Source organism: Hippichthys cyanospilos, chromosome 5, assembly GCF_059441005.1.
Source record: "Hippichthys cyanospilos isolate Australia breed blue-spotted pipefish chromosome 5, RoL_Hcya_1.0, whole genome shotgun sequence".
In the NCBI taxonomy this organism is placed as follows: Eukaryota; Metazoa; Chordata; class Actinopteri; order Syngnathiformes; family Syngnathidae; genus Hippichthys; species Hippichthys cyanospilos.
The window spans coordinates 9,618,098-9,637,420 of NC_142373.1; the positions used below are offsets into that span (position 1 = coordinate 9,618,098).

Here is a 19,323-nt window from a genome sequence, read left to right on the forward strand (position 1 = left end):
TTAATTTTATGTTTTTGAACAATATTTGATACATAAATATAATAAAGACTTTCTAAACAATTGCAAGACATAATAGCATCATCAATTTTCATTCATTGTTATCGGAGAGTGATGTAATGGAAACTCTTGTCCTCAATCTTGTTTGAAGCCATTCGACAAACATGCTTTATTATGTATTTATTTATTTATTTTAACAAAGTTATGCTATCCTCTCTAATCTTGTTCAGGGTCACATGAGAGCGGGAGACTATCCCTGGCGGTTGAGAGGTGAGCTACAGACTGGGCAGATCCCCAGTCAGTCACCTGGGGATGACACACAGAGGTAGAGGATCATTCAGGTGTATGCTTTACAGCATACTGTGCAAAACGGTGACATCGGTGGGTGTAGAGAATGGTTATTATGCTTCCACAACCAAGAAATACTGTCACAGTTAAGTAATAAATGGCAGCATGTCGTTTATCATAGAGCAACAGGGTGGATTTTGCCAACATATCATTCAACGAAGCATTCTTTGGTGTCACAAGGTCTCCTCTAATTACTTCTTGCCTGCAGCTTTGCAATACAAAGCCTCCTCACCTGGAAACGGTGTGCCAAAAGTTCCTCCAGTCCATCGCCTGCAGTCTGCATAGGACCAACCACAGTGGGAGGAGGACACAGAAAGGTTAGCCCTGTCAGTGATGGTCATCTGTTGAGGTCAGAAGGTGAAAAGAAGGCCTCTAGCTATGTGTTGTTTTCTTTGGGGGAAAAAAACGAAAGTTTGTTTATGGTACCGAATTTTGTAAGGAAGCAAAGTCAAGTTTAGCTTCTATTCAATAGGTTCATCAACTTAGGTTTTTTTTCCACCTGTTGTACCAAGTTTTTATTTATTTAGATTATTTTAAAACCTTTACCTTTTCTGCGTGCATTTTGATTGATGTTGATTAATATTGAAATGTAATATTGAAAGATATAATATTGAAATGTTGAAATTCAACAGCAAAATCCACCTGCTTTTATCCATCTCAGGGGGCGGCCATTGTGCCACTCTCAAATAAAAATGACATCACTGTTACTCAAAACTCAGATGACAACTAATCATGGCTCACCTGTTTTCTACGCTTGGTCATGTGACTTTCACAAGGTGAGCCATGATTGGTCGTTACTTGAGTATTAAGCAACTGTGATGACAAAATGGCCATTACCTGCCATGAATTAAAACAGGTTTATTTTTCTGTTTAATTCATATCCAATGATTGAAATATTAATCATAATATGCTAGTAAGTACGCATAGAATTTTTTTTTACCTTTAAATCAATCATATTATAAATGTTTTGTACCCCCCCAAAATCAGCATTGAATCCTGTTTTCTGCAATATTTTAATGGAACATTCTATAAACTAAAGTGAGTAGGAAAATGTGTTAACTTGCAAATTTCAAATATGGAATTTCAATTGTCTAAAATTCCAACTTCAAACATGTCATTGTTGAAAACGTATTCCTGCCTTCTTCAGCCCTGAGGCAAGAGAGGGGAGTCTGCATGGGCAAGAATCCATTGAATTGCTTGGGTGGTTCTTCCTTATAAAAGACGTGTGTGTACTCAGGTTCTCCGACTCTGCTTCCAAGAAGGACGACATCGCTGTTGCTGCTGATGGATGGTCACTGAGGTAACCGGGGTTTCTTATACAACGTGGTTCATTTGCAGGTCCAAGCAACATACCGAAACTTCCCAAAGTAGGTTGAACAATGATGCCTGTTCTATATGGATTTTTTTCATTTGGATGCTTGAAGTTCGTCATTGATGTGCTATTTTGTTTTTTTCTTTGTACTAGAGACAAAAATGCTGCCCTGCATGGAATCAATCCTTTTGGCTACAGCGCTGACGTGCGTCTGGGCTCAAAATCTGCTTGACAACAGAAGAGACATGTCTCACACAAAAACACTGACTGCGAATATCTACGACGGGCAAGGTAAGCAAAGTCATGTCTCTACAGGAGCTGTAGATCTATTTATTTAGCTGTTTCTTAAATCTATGTTCTCCAGCAATCCAACTTTTTCATCTGTGTCCACGTTGTCCATTTTGTCTCAAAAAACAGCAAAGTCAATTTTATCTCACCCAAAGACATCAGACATTATTTGAAAGGCCAGAATGTCCCCTACTGTGCAAACTAGGATTTAGTAGACCAGCATGAATGAGTCAAAAGACATAAAACCAAAAATAGGCTGGTTCTCAGGAGGATTCCTAATTATTCAGCTGATTATTTTGTAGAATAGAAAAATGTACTTATATGCATTTTTTTTGCTGTCTCTTTGCTGGGCTCCAACCATGTGAATACTATGTTTTCTCCAATAATTTGAGTTACAATCTGCACATTATAACCATAAAATAAAACATTTCATTATCATATATGTCTATAAATACTTGCACAATCGATTTGTTGAAGAATTTTGAGATTTCAGACTATAAGACCTCAATTTCAAATGTATTGTGTAAACAAATCAAATGAATCTAATGGGGCTTTGACTGTACCATTACAGTGTTCTAATTTACAATTTTTTTATTATTATTGTTCTTTTCTGTTTTATTGTTTATCTTTGTATTTTGCATAATCTATGAATTTCCACATACCTGTTTAGTTTTAATGCTCTGATTTAAAAAAAAATATATATATAAAAAAAAAAATCTAAAGTTATTCACCAGTTACTCAATGAGTAATTTTTTTCACCGAATATTTACTCTGGCTCAAGTACTTAATTATGCAACCAAATTTTCTTTTCAAATGAGTCATATTATTATAAATTTCTTCCTACTTTGAAAACATTTTTGGCTACACAGTCCACCTCTTCTTACGGTACCATTTGAAGAAACCAAATTTGGCAACTTTACCTTGAGTTAAAAAAAAAATAATAATAATAATAAGAGACTGCCTTTGTTTGTTCATATGTAGCCATTCTTGATGAAGACTGCAGCTTGGAGCTTTCCTTTCTGCTGGATAGCTCAGAGAGCGCCAAAGACAACCATGAACAGGAGAAGCAGTTTGCAATGAACTTGGTGGATCGACTCCAAGGCCTAAAACTGCAGACTGGGCGCAGCTTGAGTCTGAGGGTGGCGCTGCTTCAGTATAGCAGCACAGTAATCACCGAACAAAGACTAAACGACTGGAGGGGCACGGAGAACTTCAAGAACCGTATCGCTCCCATCGTTTACATTGGCCACGGCACCTACACCACCTATGCCATCACTAACATGACCAAGATGTACCAAGAAGAGTCCAGTCCGGGCAGCATTAAAATTGCCGTACTCCTCACTGATGGCTCCTCCCACCCGAGGAACCCGGATATTTTCTCTGCTGTCGCAGATGCCAAGAACCAGGGTGTCAAGTTCTTCACTTTGGGCATCACCAGGACAGCCAATGAGCCCTCCAATGTGGCTCAGCTCCGCCTCCTTGCCAGCTCTCCCGCATCCAACTTCCTACACAATTTGCAGGACAAAGACATAGTTGAAAAAGTAGCTACAAAAATTGTGAGTACAGAGTACAACACTACAGTGGTGTGCACTAGTTTAGAAGGCACTTATTTATGTTGTCACCGCATTCCTGAATATGCCTATCCTCCTGAGACCCAGCCTATTAATTTGTGTCCAATAATGGACATTTCTTTTGTTCTGTATTTTTTTTACTCATTTGAGCTACCAGTGTTCAGTAGGAGTACATTCTGACCTTTCCAGTGATGTCTCATGTCTTTGCGTGGGACACAACTAACTTTGCCGTTTTCTGAGACACAATGGACACAACAGTGGACATAAGTTAAGAGGCTGGGTCTTAAGATGATATAGAAGTTGATTGATGGATAAAAAATGCATACAGTAGTGTAGAATTTTTAGTTCTAAATATAGTTTGACATTTTACACACATTTTTAGCATATATCTTTAGATGTATTAAATTTGGCTGTCAAATTGTTTTATTACATTGTTATAGTTATGAATTGTGTGGTTAAAGCAATATAAATGATATATTATTACTTTTCTCATGGTTTGAACAGGTTTTAATATGCTGTCTAAAAAAAAACCAAGCCACTTCATCAAACAATCTGCTGTGCTGTCAACATAAATAGTAAACTCAAAATTTCAGGGCGACAGCCTAAAATACAATTGGGCAAATCAATCAAATATTTTGATTCTTGCTGATGTGGCTCTCCTACATTTTCAATGGAATCGTTCCCTCAATTGAAAACATTTCAGCAAATTGTTTTGGAGTGAACTTGTTTGATCTATTATAAATTAACATTTTTGTTATAAATGTTTGCTTTTGTTTGCAGAGTGATGTTGCTGATGAAGGAGTAAGCATCACCTTTCTTTGAAACAGACTACATACAATATACTAATTGAAATATAGTTCAATAAATATTATACACTATGTATCTTTTCTCCTTTTTCAGTGCCCACTGACTCAGAAGTGTGCCTGTGAGAAAGGCGAAAGGGGCCCTAGTGGACCTGCGGTGAGTAGCAACTTTTTTTCAAGTGTCATGAGTGTCAACATGCCCTCCAGACAGGGGTGGAAAATTTTGCGTGAGTGGCAATTGCACATGTTTAAACAGTCATGTGAAATGCTCGCTTTGACCCATTTGAAAGCAAGATAGATAGATAGATAGATAGATAGATAGATAGATAGATAGATAGATAGATAGATAGATAGATAGATAGATAGATAGATAGATAGATAGATAGATAGATAGATAGATAGATAGATAGATAGATAGATAGATAGATAGATAGATAGATAGATAGATAGATAGATAGATAGATAGATAGATAGATAGATAGATAGATAGATAGATAGATAGATAGATAGATAGATAGATAGATAGATAGATAGATAGATAGATAGATAGATAGATAGATAGATAGATAGATAGATAGATAGATAGATAGATAGATAGATAGATAGATAGATAGATAGATAGATAGATAGATAGATAGATTTTGTCATCCTTGCACCCATGCTTATGCAAACTTGCATTCAAGCAAGCTGGCAAATAATCATGCTATGCTGACAGACATTTGCACTGTCATTAACCAGGTGCTTTCTCAATGGAGAGATTCTTGACATTCTTGCGCTTAGACAAGGATGCCCTCATAATTGCTCTTATTGGTTTAATGGTCACAAAGCAGCAATATCTGGAGGATAGCAACTGACATACATCCAGGTGCATTTCACCGCAATGACCCCCGGCCTCGGAGGGCGAGACCGCTCATGCCCTATTTATGCTCCACACGTCATCTGGGAGTGACTCATGGTGTCATGCTGAAGTGCTTTGCACTTACTCAAACAACAGTACATTATCCCCCCCGTTGCCTCTACATGTCTGCCTTAAAAATGCATTTTTTTTGTCTTAATATGGCTGTAGGTGAATTTATTATATACCAAAGTTCAACGAGTCAAACAAATCTAAAATTCTGCTTCCTTCTTCAGGGGAAGAAAGGTCGTCCAGGAGAAGAAGGAGCCCCCGGGCTAAACGGACAAAAGGTGTGCACATATTCACATGCGTGGCTTGACCCTATTGACTGACAAGCTTTTCAAAAGTTATTTATACCTTTATCTCACTCTGGCTCGCACACCTGAGTACCATTTTTCAGTTTGAAACGAGTTATCTTGTGTTCAGCTTCCCGAGACTAGAAAATTATTATTAAGACATTACATCGCAGGGTGAAGCGGGAATACCTGGAAAACCGGGGCAGGACGGTGCTGAGGTAACTGGACCAAATATTCTGTTAAAAATTCCACATATCATATGCTTTAAATGCTAATAATCAAATTTATTGCAGGGAAAATCGGGTTACAAGGGAGAGCAGGTAAGTAATCGGGAAAACAGATCAGTTCAAGTCTGCGTGAGTATAAATTCGGTAATCCATTCACAGGGTGAACGAGGAGAATGTGGCACTCCAGGCATCAAAGGAGACAGGGTACAGCAACAAAATAAACATATTTTTTTAAAATAGTATAATTTAGTTGTTTATTGTCATTGTGTGACCTGATGCAGGGTCCTGAGGGTCCAATTGGTACAAGAGGACTCAGAGGACTACAGGTTAGTAACAATTGATTAACAAGTGATATCATTATGACAATAGAGAATGGAATTTACAACATATACGATAATAGTCTTGTGCAGGTAATTTTAGATCACTTTATTTGGGTGAACAATATAATTAGGCCTGTAATTAAAAGTAGCAATGTTACTTATTTCTGATACAATATGTTGTCGACAAATTTTAAATGAACTGATGAACTAATCAAATGTTCTGATAAATGATATTAGTTAATTGTGTTTTTGTCCATTTTTCTTCAATAACTGATGTATTGATTCCACGTAGCCCTATTCAATCAGCACTGAAGAATACAAAGTAGAAAATATAAATACGTATAAATTTTTAATTCAGAAGAAATGTTATGAGCTGGCATTTAACATTTTCCCCAATCAAACATGAGGCCTTCCCCTCTCAACATACAATCAGATCCACATACTTCAATTTTCAATTGCATGTTGTGTACCTCCAGGGGCTACCAGGACCACATGGAGACATAGGGCCAGAGGGCCCACAGGGAAAGCAGGTAAGTATTTTTTTTAACGAGATAGCACCCCTTCTGTTGCCTTGGAATTCCCTCTATTATACGTTTAAACAACAGGTTGAAATTTTACCATCGCTGTGTGTTAACATGTAGCGCAGGAAGCAGACTATCTCAAAAAAGAACCCTTAAGTGAGCTTTTAGTGCCATTTCCCCTCATTATAATCATGAAGGAATGAACTATTGGAAAGACATTGTTCCTGTTTTTCACCTTGGCTTGTATCCAGTATTTTAAATGTAAAGTCAGGATATGCCAGCGGCATTTTTAAGTATAACATGCAATAACATAATACACGAATAGTTCCCGCGTGAAAACACGTGTACTGCATTTCCACAGACATAAATTATCTTGCAATTGACCTCATTTTAATCATACTAGGGAGAATCCATTTTTTTCCGTAACTATTTTTAAAGCACCACTTAATGGGGAAAATGACGGCATTTATGTGGCACTGTAAGCACTGGCTGTTTGAACACAAACGGTGTAGCAACACACAACAACATGGAATATTCATACTTATATTCTTTAGCTTCTGCAAAAATGACTAATATTTCCAGCTTGCTGAGTATTGACTGAAACTGCTAAATGACATTGATGTAAAATCTACGTATTCCAGTGACAGAAAAGCTTCAATTGTATCTAAAGGATGCCACAAGATGAAATTGAATTTCTCGGGAATGCACGTACAGTAGTTTCTGTTTTTTTTATTGTTTTTTTAAGACCAGGTCTGTCTATCTCTTTATGCACTGACAAACCTTTTGATGTTCCGTGTCAAGGTTACATACAGTATGTGCTGAGACATTGTAACTTGATTGAAACTGACAGACCGAGCGCAAAACATGTCCCGACCTGTCAGGACACAAGTGATAACCTATATTTTCGATGACAGGGGGAACGTGGACCACCCGGCCCTCCGGGTATACAGGGAGAAACTGGCATTGGGATGCCTGGAGCAAAAGTATGTCATGAAGTCTATTCTTTTGTCTCGTGTACTTTATATAACGTGTTTATTTTTCAGTTAGATTTCTGAGTTTGATCATTCATCCCGTTACTTAATTTTTCTAGGGTGACATGGGATTCCAGGGGCGCCCAGGTCCTCCTGGTCCTACAGGCGTTGGTTCACACGGCCCACCAGTTAGTTTGGATTTCTTTTGTTAATCAATTGTCCTTCATATATATGCGACAAATTATTACACCAGATGTTTTTATTTATTTATTTTTACAGGGACCTCAAGGGCCACAAGGTGTTCAAGGAGAAAAAGGACCCACGGGTGAGGGTCTTCCTGGACCCAAGGTACGGTATTACTGAGTTAGCATAGTGAGTTTAAGTTAGCCTGTCGCATATACTAAGAATAAACGTGGATATGGCTTGCGAGGCAATTTAAAAAAAAATATTTGTTTGAAGGGTAAAAATATAATCCTAATTTGTTTCATTAGCTTTTGCTGAAAGCTTTTTTAAGTAGTTGCTTGCTTGCTTGATTAATGTATACAAGGCTTAATGTGTTAAAGTAAAAATATATATATATATATTTAAGTAAAATAAAGTGGCCCTTACGTATTTCTGTTTTTCCGTTTGTGGCCTTCAGAGGAAAGTTTAGACACCCGTGTTCAAGGACCTTTTGTTTAAAAATTAAATTAAATTAAATTTCCAACCCAATCAAAGAAATAGTATTTGGCATTTTGAACTTTTTACTCGAGAATACCAGGCCTATTTTGAGGTATGGAGTTCTCACGAAGGTGGCTGACACCAGCTACCAATACTTAGTGCAAAAAATGGTAAAACTTGAGAAAATGTCCGACTTTTTTACCAAAGTGTATCAACTTGTATAGTCCATGACCTATGTATATGACATCAACAGCACTTCTCACTTCTAACCCACTAAGTCAGGCATTCAGTCTGTCGCCACAGTCTGTCTGTACTAGGCCTCTTTTGATTTATTTATTATTTAGTCCATGCTGCAGCATGCTGTGCTAGATAAAATGAACAAATGAACTCCCAAGGTTACCATGCAGTCACTTCACCAAAGTTCCCCTCCTTTTGTTGCAATAATTTGTCACTGAGAGGGAGATTATTTATGTGAAAATAAAAGATTATATATATTATTCAAACTAAACACTGTGAAATAACACTGGAAATGTCCTCAAGCAAGAACACATCTGTTTGACCCAAGTCAAGCTTCCTGGGCTGGGTGATTTTACTTCCCTGAGCTCAGAATCCTCAAACAAGCCACCCATGTACTAAATTGCATTTCATTACACTAGCTAGCACCTGCTTATTTTTTAGGTCTACATTTCAATGCTATTAGAAAGACCATTCTAAGGGAATCATCCTGACAGGAGATGGTATGAAAGGAAAAATAAATACGGTTCTAACTTTCATTCCTTTCGGGTAGGCTCATCTGAATGAAGTGGCTAACAAGAGCCAACGTGCTCTTCTTCTTAACTGTCTCAGTGGAGAACAATACAAAGTTGGCAAGCACCCAGTAAATGTAAAGTGGTTGTGATGTAACTAAGAGGGCATCATTTTCCTCTTCAGGGGGATCGAGGGCTTCCAGGACCGAGGGGATCAAGAGGACAACAGGGTGTGGGAATTAAAGGAGAACCGGTAAGTTAATATTCATATTATTTTGTTAAACAAAAAATATCATTTGAGATAGAATGTTTTTTTTTGTTTTTTTACCAGATTTGTAATAGCTACAGACATTCTTTTGGTGCCAAAATGCCTGTCATAACAATATTCAACATTATTACATTTACATATAAACAAATCATTATTTTCCAAGTTTTGGCTCATAGCATAATTTCATGTTTCTCAAATTCTTTAAGAGCACCTCGATGCTGCTTGGACTTATCTGGCCCATTATTTGACTTTGAGGTTTTGCTTCCAGGGTGAACTGGGGCCCCCGGGTCCCACGGGGCTCACTGGGCTACCAGGAGTGGGTATACAAGGAGAAAAGGTCAGCAAAGCAATTTTTATTTTTGTCACTTCCCATTTTTAACACATACACTGAGCTGTTGGGATGGCTGAAAGCAACCTTGGTTACTATCCAGGGAGTTGAGGGTCCAAGGGGTCCACCCGGAGTAAGAGGGCTTCCAGGAGAGGGTTTGCCTGGACCTAAGGTTTGCGGAAACGATATGCAAACTTCATTATTTAGCATAAATATCAAAATGTTTGAACCATAAACGCATGCTTTATATCCTAAGGTTCTGTTTTTTTCTCTAGGGGGATCAAGGTTTACCTGGAGAGCAGGGCTCGCCGGGAGAGAGAGGTATCGGTGAAGCAGGCGCAAAGGTGAGACAACTTCCAGATTTGTTGCTAATTCATGGACTATGATATTATTAAGCTGCATTTGTCATCCATCAAGTATCGAACGATTTATTTGTATTGACATAGGGAGAACCCGGATCTGCTGGGTTAGGTGGCTTACCGGGTCTTCCTGGAGAGGATGGGGCCCCAGGGCAGAAGGTACAGAACATTACACTTGACTTTAACTCAACTCCCAAAACCTCCCACGGTTTTGTAGCCCAGCTACGTTTTTCCTTCTTTAGGGGGAGCCTGGATTACCAGGTTCCAGAGGTTCTGAGGGACCTCCAGGAATTGGCACTCAAGGAGAGAAGGTATGTATTCTGTCTTTGGAATTGTTACATAGCATGTTAACTTTCAGCACCGATCGGTCACACTTTGCTTGGTACACTGTTAAAGGGGGACCAGGGTCTGAGGGGCATCCGTGGGTTACATGGACCTCCAGGGATCTCAGGACCGTCTGGCCCAAAGGTAGGATTCAAATTGATGAATATGATGAAGCTTCTGTCGTCATAATGCTAACTGCTACACCCTAGTTTATGTTCATTACTAATTGTGATACCGCTTGCTAGGGTGAACGTGGGGTACCAGGACACCAGGGCGTTCCAGGGCAGCCAGGACGATCTATAACTGGTCCAAAGGTATTTTAATCCTTGTAATATCATAAATGCACTCAAAGACATTATTTAGACCGGTCATCACTATTACTTGAATTTATTGTCTTCAGGGGGATATAGGTCCCACTGGTCCCCCTGGCCCGATTGGGGAAACAGGCCTTGGACTTCCTGGTCCAAAGGTAATTCCTATTGCTATAGCTAAGTTTGTTTTACAAAATGAATGACACGCATTATTGTCTTTCTGATATCATCTCAATCGGGTTTTGTTTGTTCAGGGCGATCGAGGTAATACCGGTCCACATGGCCCACCTGGTCCAAAAGGAGAAGGCAGCCCGGGACCTTTGGTTTGTAAAACCATCAACCAAATCACTCTTAGCCGATTTTGATATTGCTAATCAGTACATATATTTCTTTTCCAGGGCCCTCCGGGAATTCCAGGTTTACCGGGAGAGCCGGGCCCAGAGGGGATAGGAATTCCTGGACCTAAGGTTTGACTATATGTTTCATTTCAAATGAAACATGAAGTGGTTCGTAACCCTTTTCAATGATGTTCCCCAGGTGAAAACGTTTACGTCTGTTGGAAACCTACATCACTAAATGGCAATGCGTGTAAAACTTCAAAATGAGTCACTACACCAAAATTTACCAATGAGTTGTTTCCCGTTCCATGTCATTTTGTTTTAGTTAATCCTAACCTGACCCTATAGGTGTTGCTATTTGAGAACCACTGGTTTAGTGTATGTAAAAAGGATTACTTTTAATCAACATGGTCTTGTCTCTTTCAGGGTGACGTCGGCTTTCGAGGATTGCCAGGCTTGCCCGGCCCACCCGGAGAAGGAATACAAGGACCTCCGGTGCGAATGTTACTTCATTATTTGATGCATATTTTCTTCAGACTGTGTGATTGCTTACATTTTCCATTGAAAATAATCCTTAACCACATAATTGCTTTGGCAGCTGCCATTTCTGGTTTGGATAAAAATACTTCTTTGGATCTTTGATTGTGTTTTTTAAAATATGTTCCAAGGGTAATGTTGGAAGAGTGGGACCTCCTGGCCCAAATGGAGCACCGGGAGAAGGAATTCAAGGACCAAAGGTATACATGAACAACAGCGCGCGTCCTGATTATGTACAGGCCTGAATATTTCTCGACTAATCTAACCTCAGGGGGATCCCGGATCCCAAGGATTGACTGGACCGAGAGGCCCGAGAGGAGATGGTTTTCCTGGAGCGAAAGTAAGCTTTTTCATTTATTTTGGCCGTTACGTATCTACTGTATTGAAATGGCTGAGATTTGATTACGGTTATCATCCTTTGTTGATACAGGGTGACCGTGGATCTCAGGGTGAGAGAGGAATGAAAGGTGCAAAGGGAGATTTGGGAGATCCGGGACTGCCTGGTGAAGCGGTACGTAAAATGGATTTGGCTCAACTTACAATATCCAATTGATAAATGCAAAAAAAGTACTTTGTATATGAACAACTGTGATATGCTTAGTTGAAGTTCCTCAAGCATTTATGTTTCATCAAATAACAGGGCAGACCAGGAACAAAAGGAGACGCAGGACTTACGGTTAGATCATTTGAATCGATTTCTGACTGTTTTAACGTTTGAGGTTTAGTTCTAATACAGTTTTTTTTTTTTTTTTTAATTTTCAGAGAGAGGACATTATTAAGCTCATTAAAGAAATATGTGGTAAGTGGGAGTCAAATGAATGTGCCTGTATTAAGAACGCCTCAAAATCCGTTTATACTTCACTCTCAAGAATAATAGGGCGAAAAAATACTAGTCATATTAAAATAATAAATGTGACATTAAGGGAATTTAGAACATTTTAAAGGAATGTTAAGCAGAGCAACATATGGCAGGATACATCCGCATTATGTACAGTACCAGTCAAAAGTTCAGGTACATCTTTTTTCATGATTTATACATTTCCTGAATTTTTGATTAATACTGTACTTAGGCCAGCCATGTTCTGAAGAAATACAGACGGAGTTATCTGTTGAACAAAAAACAGCGATAATCAAAATAGAATATTGTAAACATCAGGGCCAAAACCTCTTAGTACACATTTTGTTGATTTTCATATTTTTTCAACAATGTATGCTATTGCTTGGTACACACATGTGGGGGGTATTTTTACAAATTGGTCACTCTGAAATGTAGAAAATGATTCGCTAGCTTTCGGGACGCCATGCTAACGGTTGAACAAACTTGCCACTTTTGAGGTGTCCTAAAATTGATCATTTTGGCGGTACAAAGATTTGGCCCGACAGCAGAAATATGGTTTGGAATTTAAACTCTGTCTTTTGCCGTTGTCAGGATGCGGCGTGAAATGCAAAGAAAGGCCGATGGAACTGGTCTTCGTCATCGACAGTTCCGAGAGCGTGGGCCCCGATAATTTTGAAATCGTCAAAGATTTTGTCACCCGGATGGTGGACCGGACCACAGTGGGACGTAACGCCACTAGAATCGGACTCGTCCTCTACAGCCTGGAGGTCCATCTGGAGTTCAACTTGGTCCGCTACGTGAACAAACAGGATGTGAAGCAGGCCATCCGAAAGATGCCTTACATGGGCGAGGGCACCTACACGGGCACCGCCATCAGAAAGGCCACCCAGGAAGCTTTCTACAGTGCCAGGCCCGGTGTCAGGAAGGTCGCCATTGTCATCACCGATGGGCAGACGGACAAGAGAGAGCCAGTGAAACTCGATATCGCCGTGAGAGAGGCTCACGCCGCAAATATTGAGATGTACGCTCTCGGGATCGTAAATTCTTCGGATCCCACGCAGGCGGAGTTTCTGAGAGAGCTCAACCTCATTGCTTCTGACCCGGATAGTGAACACATGTACCTTATTGACGACTTCAACACTCTGCCAGGTGATCATGGAAGGCTGTGATCGATTAGAAAAGCATCATCTGATAAACGCTTCGTTAATGGGATAGTCTACTTGCTTAGGTAATAACCAATCACGGCTCACCTGTTGCTCATGTGGCATTCACAAGCTGAGCTGTGATTGGTCATTACCTTAGCCTTCAGCAAACGAAATGTTTTGTCAACAGTGCATTTAGTTGAGGAATTTCATGTGGACAAAAGTAGTGCTTTGCCAATATCTTCTGACATCTTGGCACTAATGAACTATATCGAAGTGTATTGAGGAGCTTCATCTAGTGGCGATTGCAAACCTTTAAAGGGATAGTCCACTATGTCCACTATCCATGAATACTATGTCTACTCCACATTAACACCTAGGTAAAAGTGTGTTGTTTTTTTTTTTTTGTAATTTAATGTTCTTCTTTTAGCACTGGAGTCTAAAGTCATCAGCCATTTTTGCGAGGATGAAAACGGCGCCCTCATCTACAATCGCATTGCAAACGGGCACTGGAATGGCAACAACGGAGTTGGTATTAATGGAAATAACGGATACGCGCGGCAGACTAATGGATTCAACGGTGGCTATGGAAAAACTAAAAATGAAGTAAACGGAAACGGCTACAAGGGGGAGGTCCCAAATGTGAGACGTGGCAGTAGTCGAGGCCGTGGAGACACTTTCACACTGCCCATCAGCGCTGATCCACTTCCTGTTCAGGTGATTCCCCGGAATTATTGGGTTTTTCAACAAAACTAAACAAAACTAAACACTGACATCATTTTATGTTTTTTTTTTTTTGTTTGTTTGGGGGGGTCTCACTCAGGTGGAAGAAGATGATGACGGTGAAGATTTGGACTTGAGAGCTCATGTGAGGGCCAGCGGTAGCGTGGTTGTAGTGAACAAAACATCTTTGGTACATATGAAGGAAAGCACGGTCTCCAGTGATGCAGTTTCATCAGCTTCATCATCATCTTCCTCCCCCACAATGAATTCTTCTTCCTCCTCAAACCCGAATCAGCTGAAGCCTGTGGTGACTCCGGTCCTGCCTGAAGGTGAGTACTGCGTGTAATTAATCATACTTCTCTTACTGGGTATTTTTTCGTTACAAGTAGTGTGTTTTTCCCCCCTTCTTCTAGAGGTTCCGATTCGCGATCCCCGCTGTAACCTCATCTTGGACCAAGGCACCTGCAGATCATACAACATCCGCTGGTATTATGATAAACAAGCCAATTCTTGCGCACAGTTCTGGTATGGAGGTTGTGCTGGGAATGAAAATCGATTTGAAACTGAAGACGAATGCAGGAAGACATGTGTAATATTGAGAACAGGTATTCAGGACTTATGACATCAAATATGTACATTTGCTGAACAATTTAAATTCCTTGACTAATTGTTATGTTCTCATTTTCCAAGGTGGATCAAAGTAAAAAGAAGAAAAGTGGACATTTTACAATACAAGCACTCTGTGGTTACTTTTTACATCAAAGCGATTGGCAACCAAAAAATTAAAAAATATAAACATATTTTACCATCAGTATGGCATTATCTATCAGATGCATTACAGCCTTTTCTACATCTCTGAGCCATGTGCTTTTCTTTTTAATTCTTTGCTGCTAAACAATGATTTCAATATCTGGTGTCAGGTTGTAATTGGCAGCTGCAATACTTATTTTTAAGTTAGTGTGTAAAAGTCTACTGAAGTTGTTGTCAGGTGAGAGGTGATCCTGCTCTCTTTTTTATGTTTTCATAATCCCTCCATAAAATGTGTCACATTGAGCTTTGACTGTGACTTTTTGTAGAACTGTCTTTGTTTGTGTTTTTATTAATAAAATAATAAAACCTTTTTATTTCCTGTGTTCATATTTCCTATCACTCCTAAAACCTTAGATTAAATGAATTGGTGAGTGTAATAAAAAAAATCTTGTCAAAGCTTTAAGATTTAACAAAAATATAAAAGGTTTAAAATTTGAATGTAATTTTCACGCGAAATCGACTTTTCGATAGTCAGGTTCGCTCCGTTTGTCCCCTCGGCCTTGCCGTCTGTTGCCATGGAGACTGTAGCTCAGTAGAAGCTCCTCAGATTAGCAAATCTGATACTTAGCCAATAATCAGTGCGGGTATTGTCACCGATAAAAGTAACAAAACGCGTTTCTGGAAACATTTTCAATTATGGCATCAGCTTTAGATGCTCTTTGGGAGGACAGAGACGTTCGTTTCGACATAACCGCACAGTAAGTTACACTTGTCAGCTTTGCTCGCTAGCTTAGCAACATCGATATTCAGCTAATACGTTCATGGTTCTGCTCGCATATTTATTCACATATTACACGTAAATATGACCACATTTTGTTCACAGGCAGATGAAAACTCGGCCAGGTGAAGTGCTTATAGATTGTCTAGACTCCATCGAAGACACGAAAGGAAATAACGGAGATCGAGGTACCCAGTAATAAAAATGTAAGGACAATTTGTGTTTGCTTGATTACGAATTAAGTACACTTTATTCATCTTTTTTTTCCGTAGGGCGACTCTTGGTGACAAACTTGAGAATTATTTGGCATTCTTCGGCCTTGCCCCGGGTGAATTTGTGTGAGTATTTAGAGCTGTAAACCAGGAATGTCGAGTTTAATTTAGTCTCGTGTTTTTATTGGTCACTTTGTTTATTTTTGTGGCACAATTAAGTACAGTGAACACGATTTTACCGAAATGCGTTTAGAAAGTTTCCTACAGGTTAGAAAACAAAAGTTTGTGAATAAATAAAACTGCATTCTACCGTATGGCGACCAGAGACTGAAAGACGTTTCACTAATATTTACTTCAGTGTTATTTTTACATGAATTCCAACATGAACAAAACTAATCTCTAATTACGATTTTCAGCCGTGGGATACAACGCCATCATTAACATCACATCAAGAACAGCAAACTCTGTAAGTATATTATGTAGAAGTAGTAACACGATGTCTAATGAGTTGAAGTGAAGAATGCAAAAAAACTGTTAAGATTCTTTACTTTTAATGTAGTTATTTCATTGTTGTATGTTTTTATAAAGTACAATACTGTAATATAGAGTACATTTTGCTTTTACTGTATGGCATTAAAACTGTGGTACCAAAGCACAAATTAACATCTGCAATAGATCATCTGAAAATATTAGATGGCGAAGACAGATTAATATGGAAAATAGTGAATTTAACCAATTTTGCCCCAGAAACTCCGAGGCCAAACTGACGCCCTCTACATCCTGACCAAATCCAACAATACAAGATTTGAGTTCATCTTCACCAACGTTGTTCCAGGAAGCCCCCGCCTCTTTACATCTGTCATAGCTGTGCACAGGTAACAAAGTGAGGGAAATTAATCAACACACTTTCACAAAATACAGCAAATATTTCTTTCTTTTTTCTTTTTTTTTTACATAGGGCTTATGAAACGTCTAAAATGTACCGAGATCTGAAACTGCGAGCAGCTCTTATTCAAAACAAGAACCTGCGACTTTTACCTCGGGAGCAAGTCTATGATAAAATAAATGGTGTCTGGAATTTATCCAGTGATCAGGTACGTGTTTTCATACTATAACTTTTTCTAGTGTATTTATTGCTCAAACTGTTTTTTTTGTTTTGTTGTTGTTGTTTTTTGTAAACACATATATGTGTATGTTTGTGTCTTCTAGGGGAATCTAGGAACTTTCTTTGTCACCAATGTGCGCATTGTATGGCATGCCAACATGAATGAGAGCTTCAATGTCAGCATTCCTTACCTCCAAATTGTACGTACAATGAAATCAACCTTATTAGACGTATATTTTTTTTAAATGTGCTTAGCGGTAGCAGACTGCCATATAATGGAAAAGTACAACATTAATTGGGATCCATTACATCCCAGGTATTTATTTAAAACACCCTTGTAATATTTTACAGTCACGACCATGACTAATATACTCATTTTAACTCATGCGCTACCATTGACGGGTATAAAAGTCAAAAATCCATTTTTCAGGGGATAGCAATCAACGAGTTAACAATTTGCTGTCGCTCATAGCCTTATGTCAAAAATTCCATTTTAAATGGGCTGGCCGTGAATGTATTCAAATCATAATGCATTTTATTCATGCACCATGTTATGTAGAATTCAGTGTAAGATGTTTTATTTGCGTATGTCTGTATCTTTCTTTTCTAAAGTGGTCTATCAGAATAAGAGATTCCAAGTTTGGTTTGGCTTTGGTGATAGAGAGTTCCCGCCAGGTAAGTTACAATTTTAGTTCCATTTGTTTTTGTGCTTGTAAATGACAAATATTTCCTGGATTTTTTTGTAGAGTGGCGGCTACGTGCTAGGCTTCAAGATTGACCCTGTGGATAAGCTTCAAGATGCTCTCAAAGAGATAAACTCTCTACATAAGGTTTACTCTGCCAACCCCATTTTTGGAGTGGACTACGAAATGGAAGAGAAGGTATGCAAACGTAAGAATAATGATAAATTACAGATTTTTTTCAGTTAAAGTGAAAGTCATACAGAGTCAATAGATACGGAAATATTTCATGATTTTAGTACATAATACTTGTAGTTCTTTTCATGCTACACTTGACAATTACTCCCTATAAAAAAATAAAAAAATAATGAAGAAGAATAAGAATCATAAAATAATAACTAACTAATCCACACGAAAAACTTCATTCCAACCGAACCTAAACAACAAAAGTAAAAATGAACTCATAAAAAATCCCTTGGTATTAAAAGCCTGTCTTGTTGCCATAGTGATGTTTACCCTAACAATCCTCCTAGCCGCTGCCGTTGGAAGAAGTGACGCTGGAGCAGCCTCCCGATGACGTAGAAATCGAGCCGGACGAGCAGACGGACGCTTTCACTGTGAGTGCTCCTGCTTGTGACTCTCAGTACTCCTGCTGGGGATTCCGGTTTAGTTTTCCAGTTCCAAGAATAGCTACTGACCACTGACATGTAACATCATGAGTACACACAATGTATTCATCTTCTCCCAATAGTTAAAACGCCAAAATAATTATGATAGTTCGGCAAGAATGTAAAAGCATTTTTTTTGTTTGTCCACAGGCATACTTTGCAGATGCCAACAAGGTAATGCTTTTTTAACTGAATCTTCAATTTCTGCTGACTCATATATTGGTGATGAATGATGACAGATATTTCTGATCACATGCTTCTGTTGTCTCAAGCAACAAGACCGTGAGCCTGTTTTTTCAGAGGAACTTGGCCTCGCCATTGAAAAGCTGAGGGATGGATTTACGCTTCAAGGACTGTGGGAAGTCATGAGCTGAAACAATTTATACTTATGTATTTTTTCTTATTCTGATTAGCAAAGCCAGATTTACCGATTGTATTTTTATAGTTAATTTATATAAAACATAATTATTGTTAGATGTCTATATTATGTACATAAAAAAGTAATGGTTTTGTCCCAAAAAATATATACAGATATGTCTTATACAGTAATTTGTATATACTGTACTCTATATAGTTTTATACCTAACACATTATTAGTACTCAAGTGTAACAGTGTATAAACGCAGCACCCAAGTATTTTAATAATGCTAAAAGGGGACTAAGTGTCATCGCCTATAGCAGCAGCTGTTTGCTCAGTGTGTCTACATGCTAATACTGGTCGCGCTGTCATTGATTTATGGCTGAATGTCTCTAGAATGCCGAACATGAGCAATAGGTACTAAAACAAATCTGATCAAAGTCTTTTTTTGTTTCATTGACTTTCCGGTAAATCTAATCTGCATTTAGCTCGGTAAAGTAAATGTAACTTGCATTCTGTAGGCACAAGAAAAGGAAAAGTATGGGTGTAGTTTAAAAAAAAAGACTGGTAAAAGTATTGATTTACTTCCTGGACTTTGAGTAAAAATGTGAAAAAATGCAGTCATGGATCTGTAATTGTTTACAATCAC

At 38.6% G+C, this 19,323-nt stretch overlaps 2 protein-coding genes across 2 annotated transcripts; both read left to right on the forward strand.

Moving 5' to 3' along the window:
- Nucleotides 1-1,902: 1,902 nt before the first annotated feature.
- Nucleotides 1,903-15,243, forward strand: col28a2a (collagen, type XXVIII, alpha 2a). The gene is made up of 36 exons (XM_088415011.1): nt 1,903-1,948; nt 2,927-3,501; nt 4,297-4,317; nt 4,417-4,476; nt 5,451-5,504; nt 5,684-5,728; nt 5,804-5,830; nt 5,897-5,941; nt 6,019-6,063; nt 6,534-6,587; nt 7,493-7,561; nt 7,669-7,737; nt 7,829-7,897; nt 9,140-9,208; nt 9,492-9,560; nt 9,655-9,723; nt 9,827-9,895; nt 9,998-10,069; nt 10,153-10,221; nt 10,307-10,378; nt 10,480-10,548; nt 10,635-10,703; nt 10,800-10,868; nt 10,944-11,012; nt 11,310-11,378; nt 11,552-11,620; nt 11,692-11,760; nt 11,851-11,931; nt 12,061-12,096; nt 12,183-12,219; nt 12,850-13,247; nt 13,320-13,407; nt 13,831-14,117; nt 14,224-14,452; nt 14,537-14,728; nt 14,814-15,243. Exons 1-36 carry the CDS (start codon nt 1,903-1,905, stop codon nt 14,825-14,827), a joined length of 3,513 nt encoding a protein of 1,170 aa, XP_088271137.1. The 3' UTR covers nt 14,828-15,243.
- Nucleotides 15,244-15,451: 208 nt separating this feature from the next.
- On the forward strand, nt 15,452-19,294 carry bbs5 (Bardet-Biedl syndrome 5). Its single transcript, XM_088415896.1, has 12 exons — nt 15,452-15,631; nt 15,757-15,839; nt 15,924-15,989; nt 16,280-16,329; nt 16,611-16,738; nt 16,822-16,957; nt 17,073-17,168; nt 17,581-17,643; nt 17,715-17,849; nt 18,182-18,265; nt 18,467-18,490; nt 18,589-19,294. The coding sequence occupies exons 1-12, from the start codon at nt 15,570-15,572 to the stop codon at nt 18,688-18,690; spliced, it is 1,029 nt and encodes a 342-aa protein (XP_088272022.1). The 5' UTR covers nt 15,452-15,569; the 3' UTR covers nt 18,691-19,294.
- The last annotated feature ends 29 nt before the right edge of the window (nt 19,295-19,323 follow it).

Excerpts from the sequence above, each read along its gene's own strand:
- col28a2a (XM_088415011.1), top strand. The coding sequence starts at position 1,903 with ATGTCTCACACAAAAACACTGACTGCGAATATCTACGACGGGCAAG. Across the intron at positions 11,379-11,551 it reads AAGGAATACAAGGACCTCCG|GGTAATGTTGGAAGAGTGGG; the intron begins GTGCGAATGTTA and ends ATATGTTCCAAG. Across the intron at positions 13,248-13,319 it reads CAGTGAAACTCGATATCGCC|GCGGAGTTTCTGAGAGAGCT; the intron begins GTGAGAGAGGCT and ends GATCCCACGCAG.
- bbs5 (XM_088415896.1), top strand. The coding sequence starts at position 15,570 with ATGGCATCAGCTTTAGATGCTCTTTGGGAGGACAGAGACGTTCGTTTC. Across the intron at positions 16,739-16,821 it reads TCTGTCATAGCTGTGCACAG|GGCTTATGAAACGTCTAAAA; the intron begins GTAACAAAGTGA and ends TTTTTTACATAG. Across the intron at positions 17,169-17,580 it reads GCATTCCTTACCTCCAAATT|TGGTCTATCAGAATAAGAGA; the intron begins GTACGTACAATG and ends TCTTTTCTAAAG.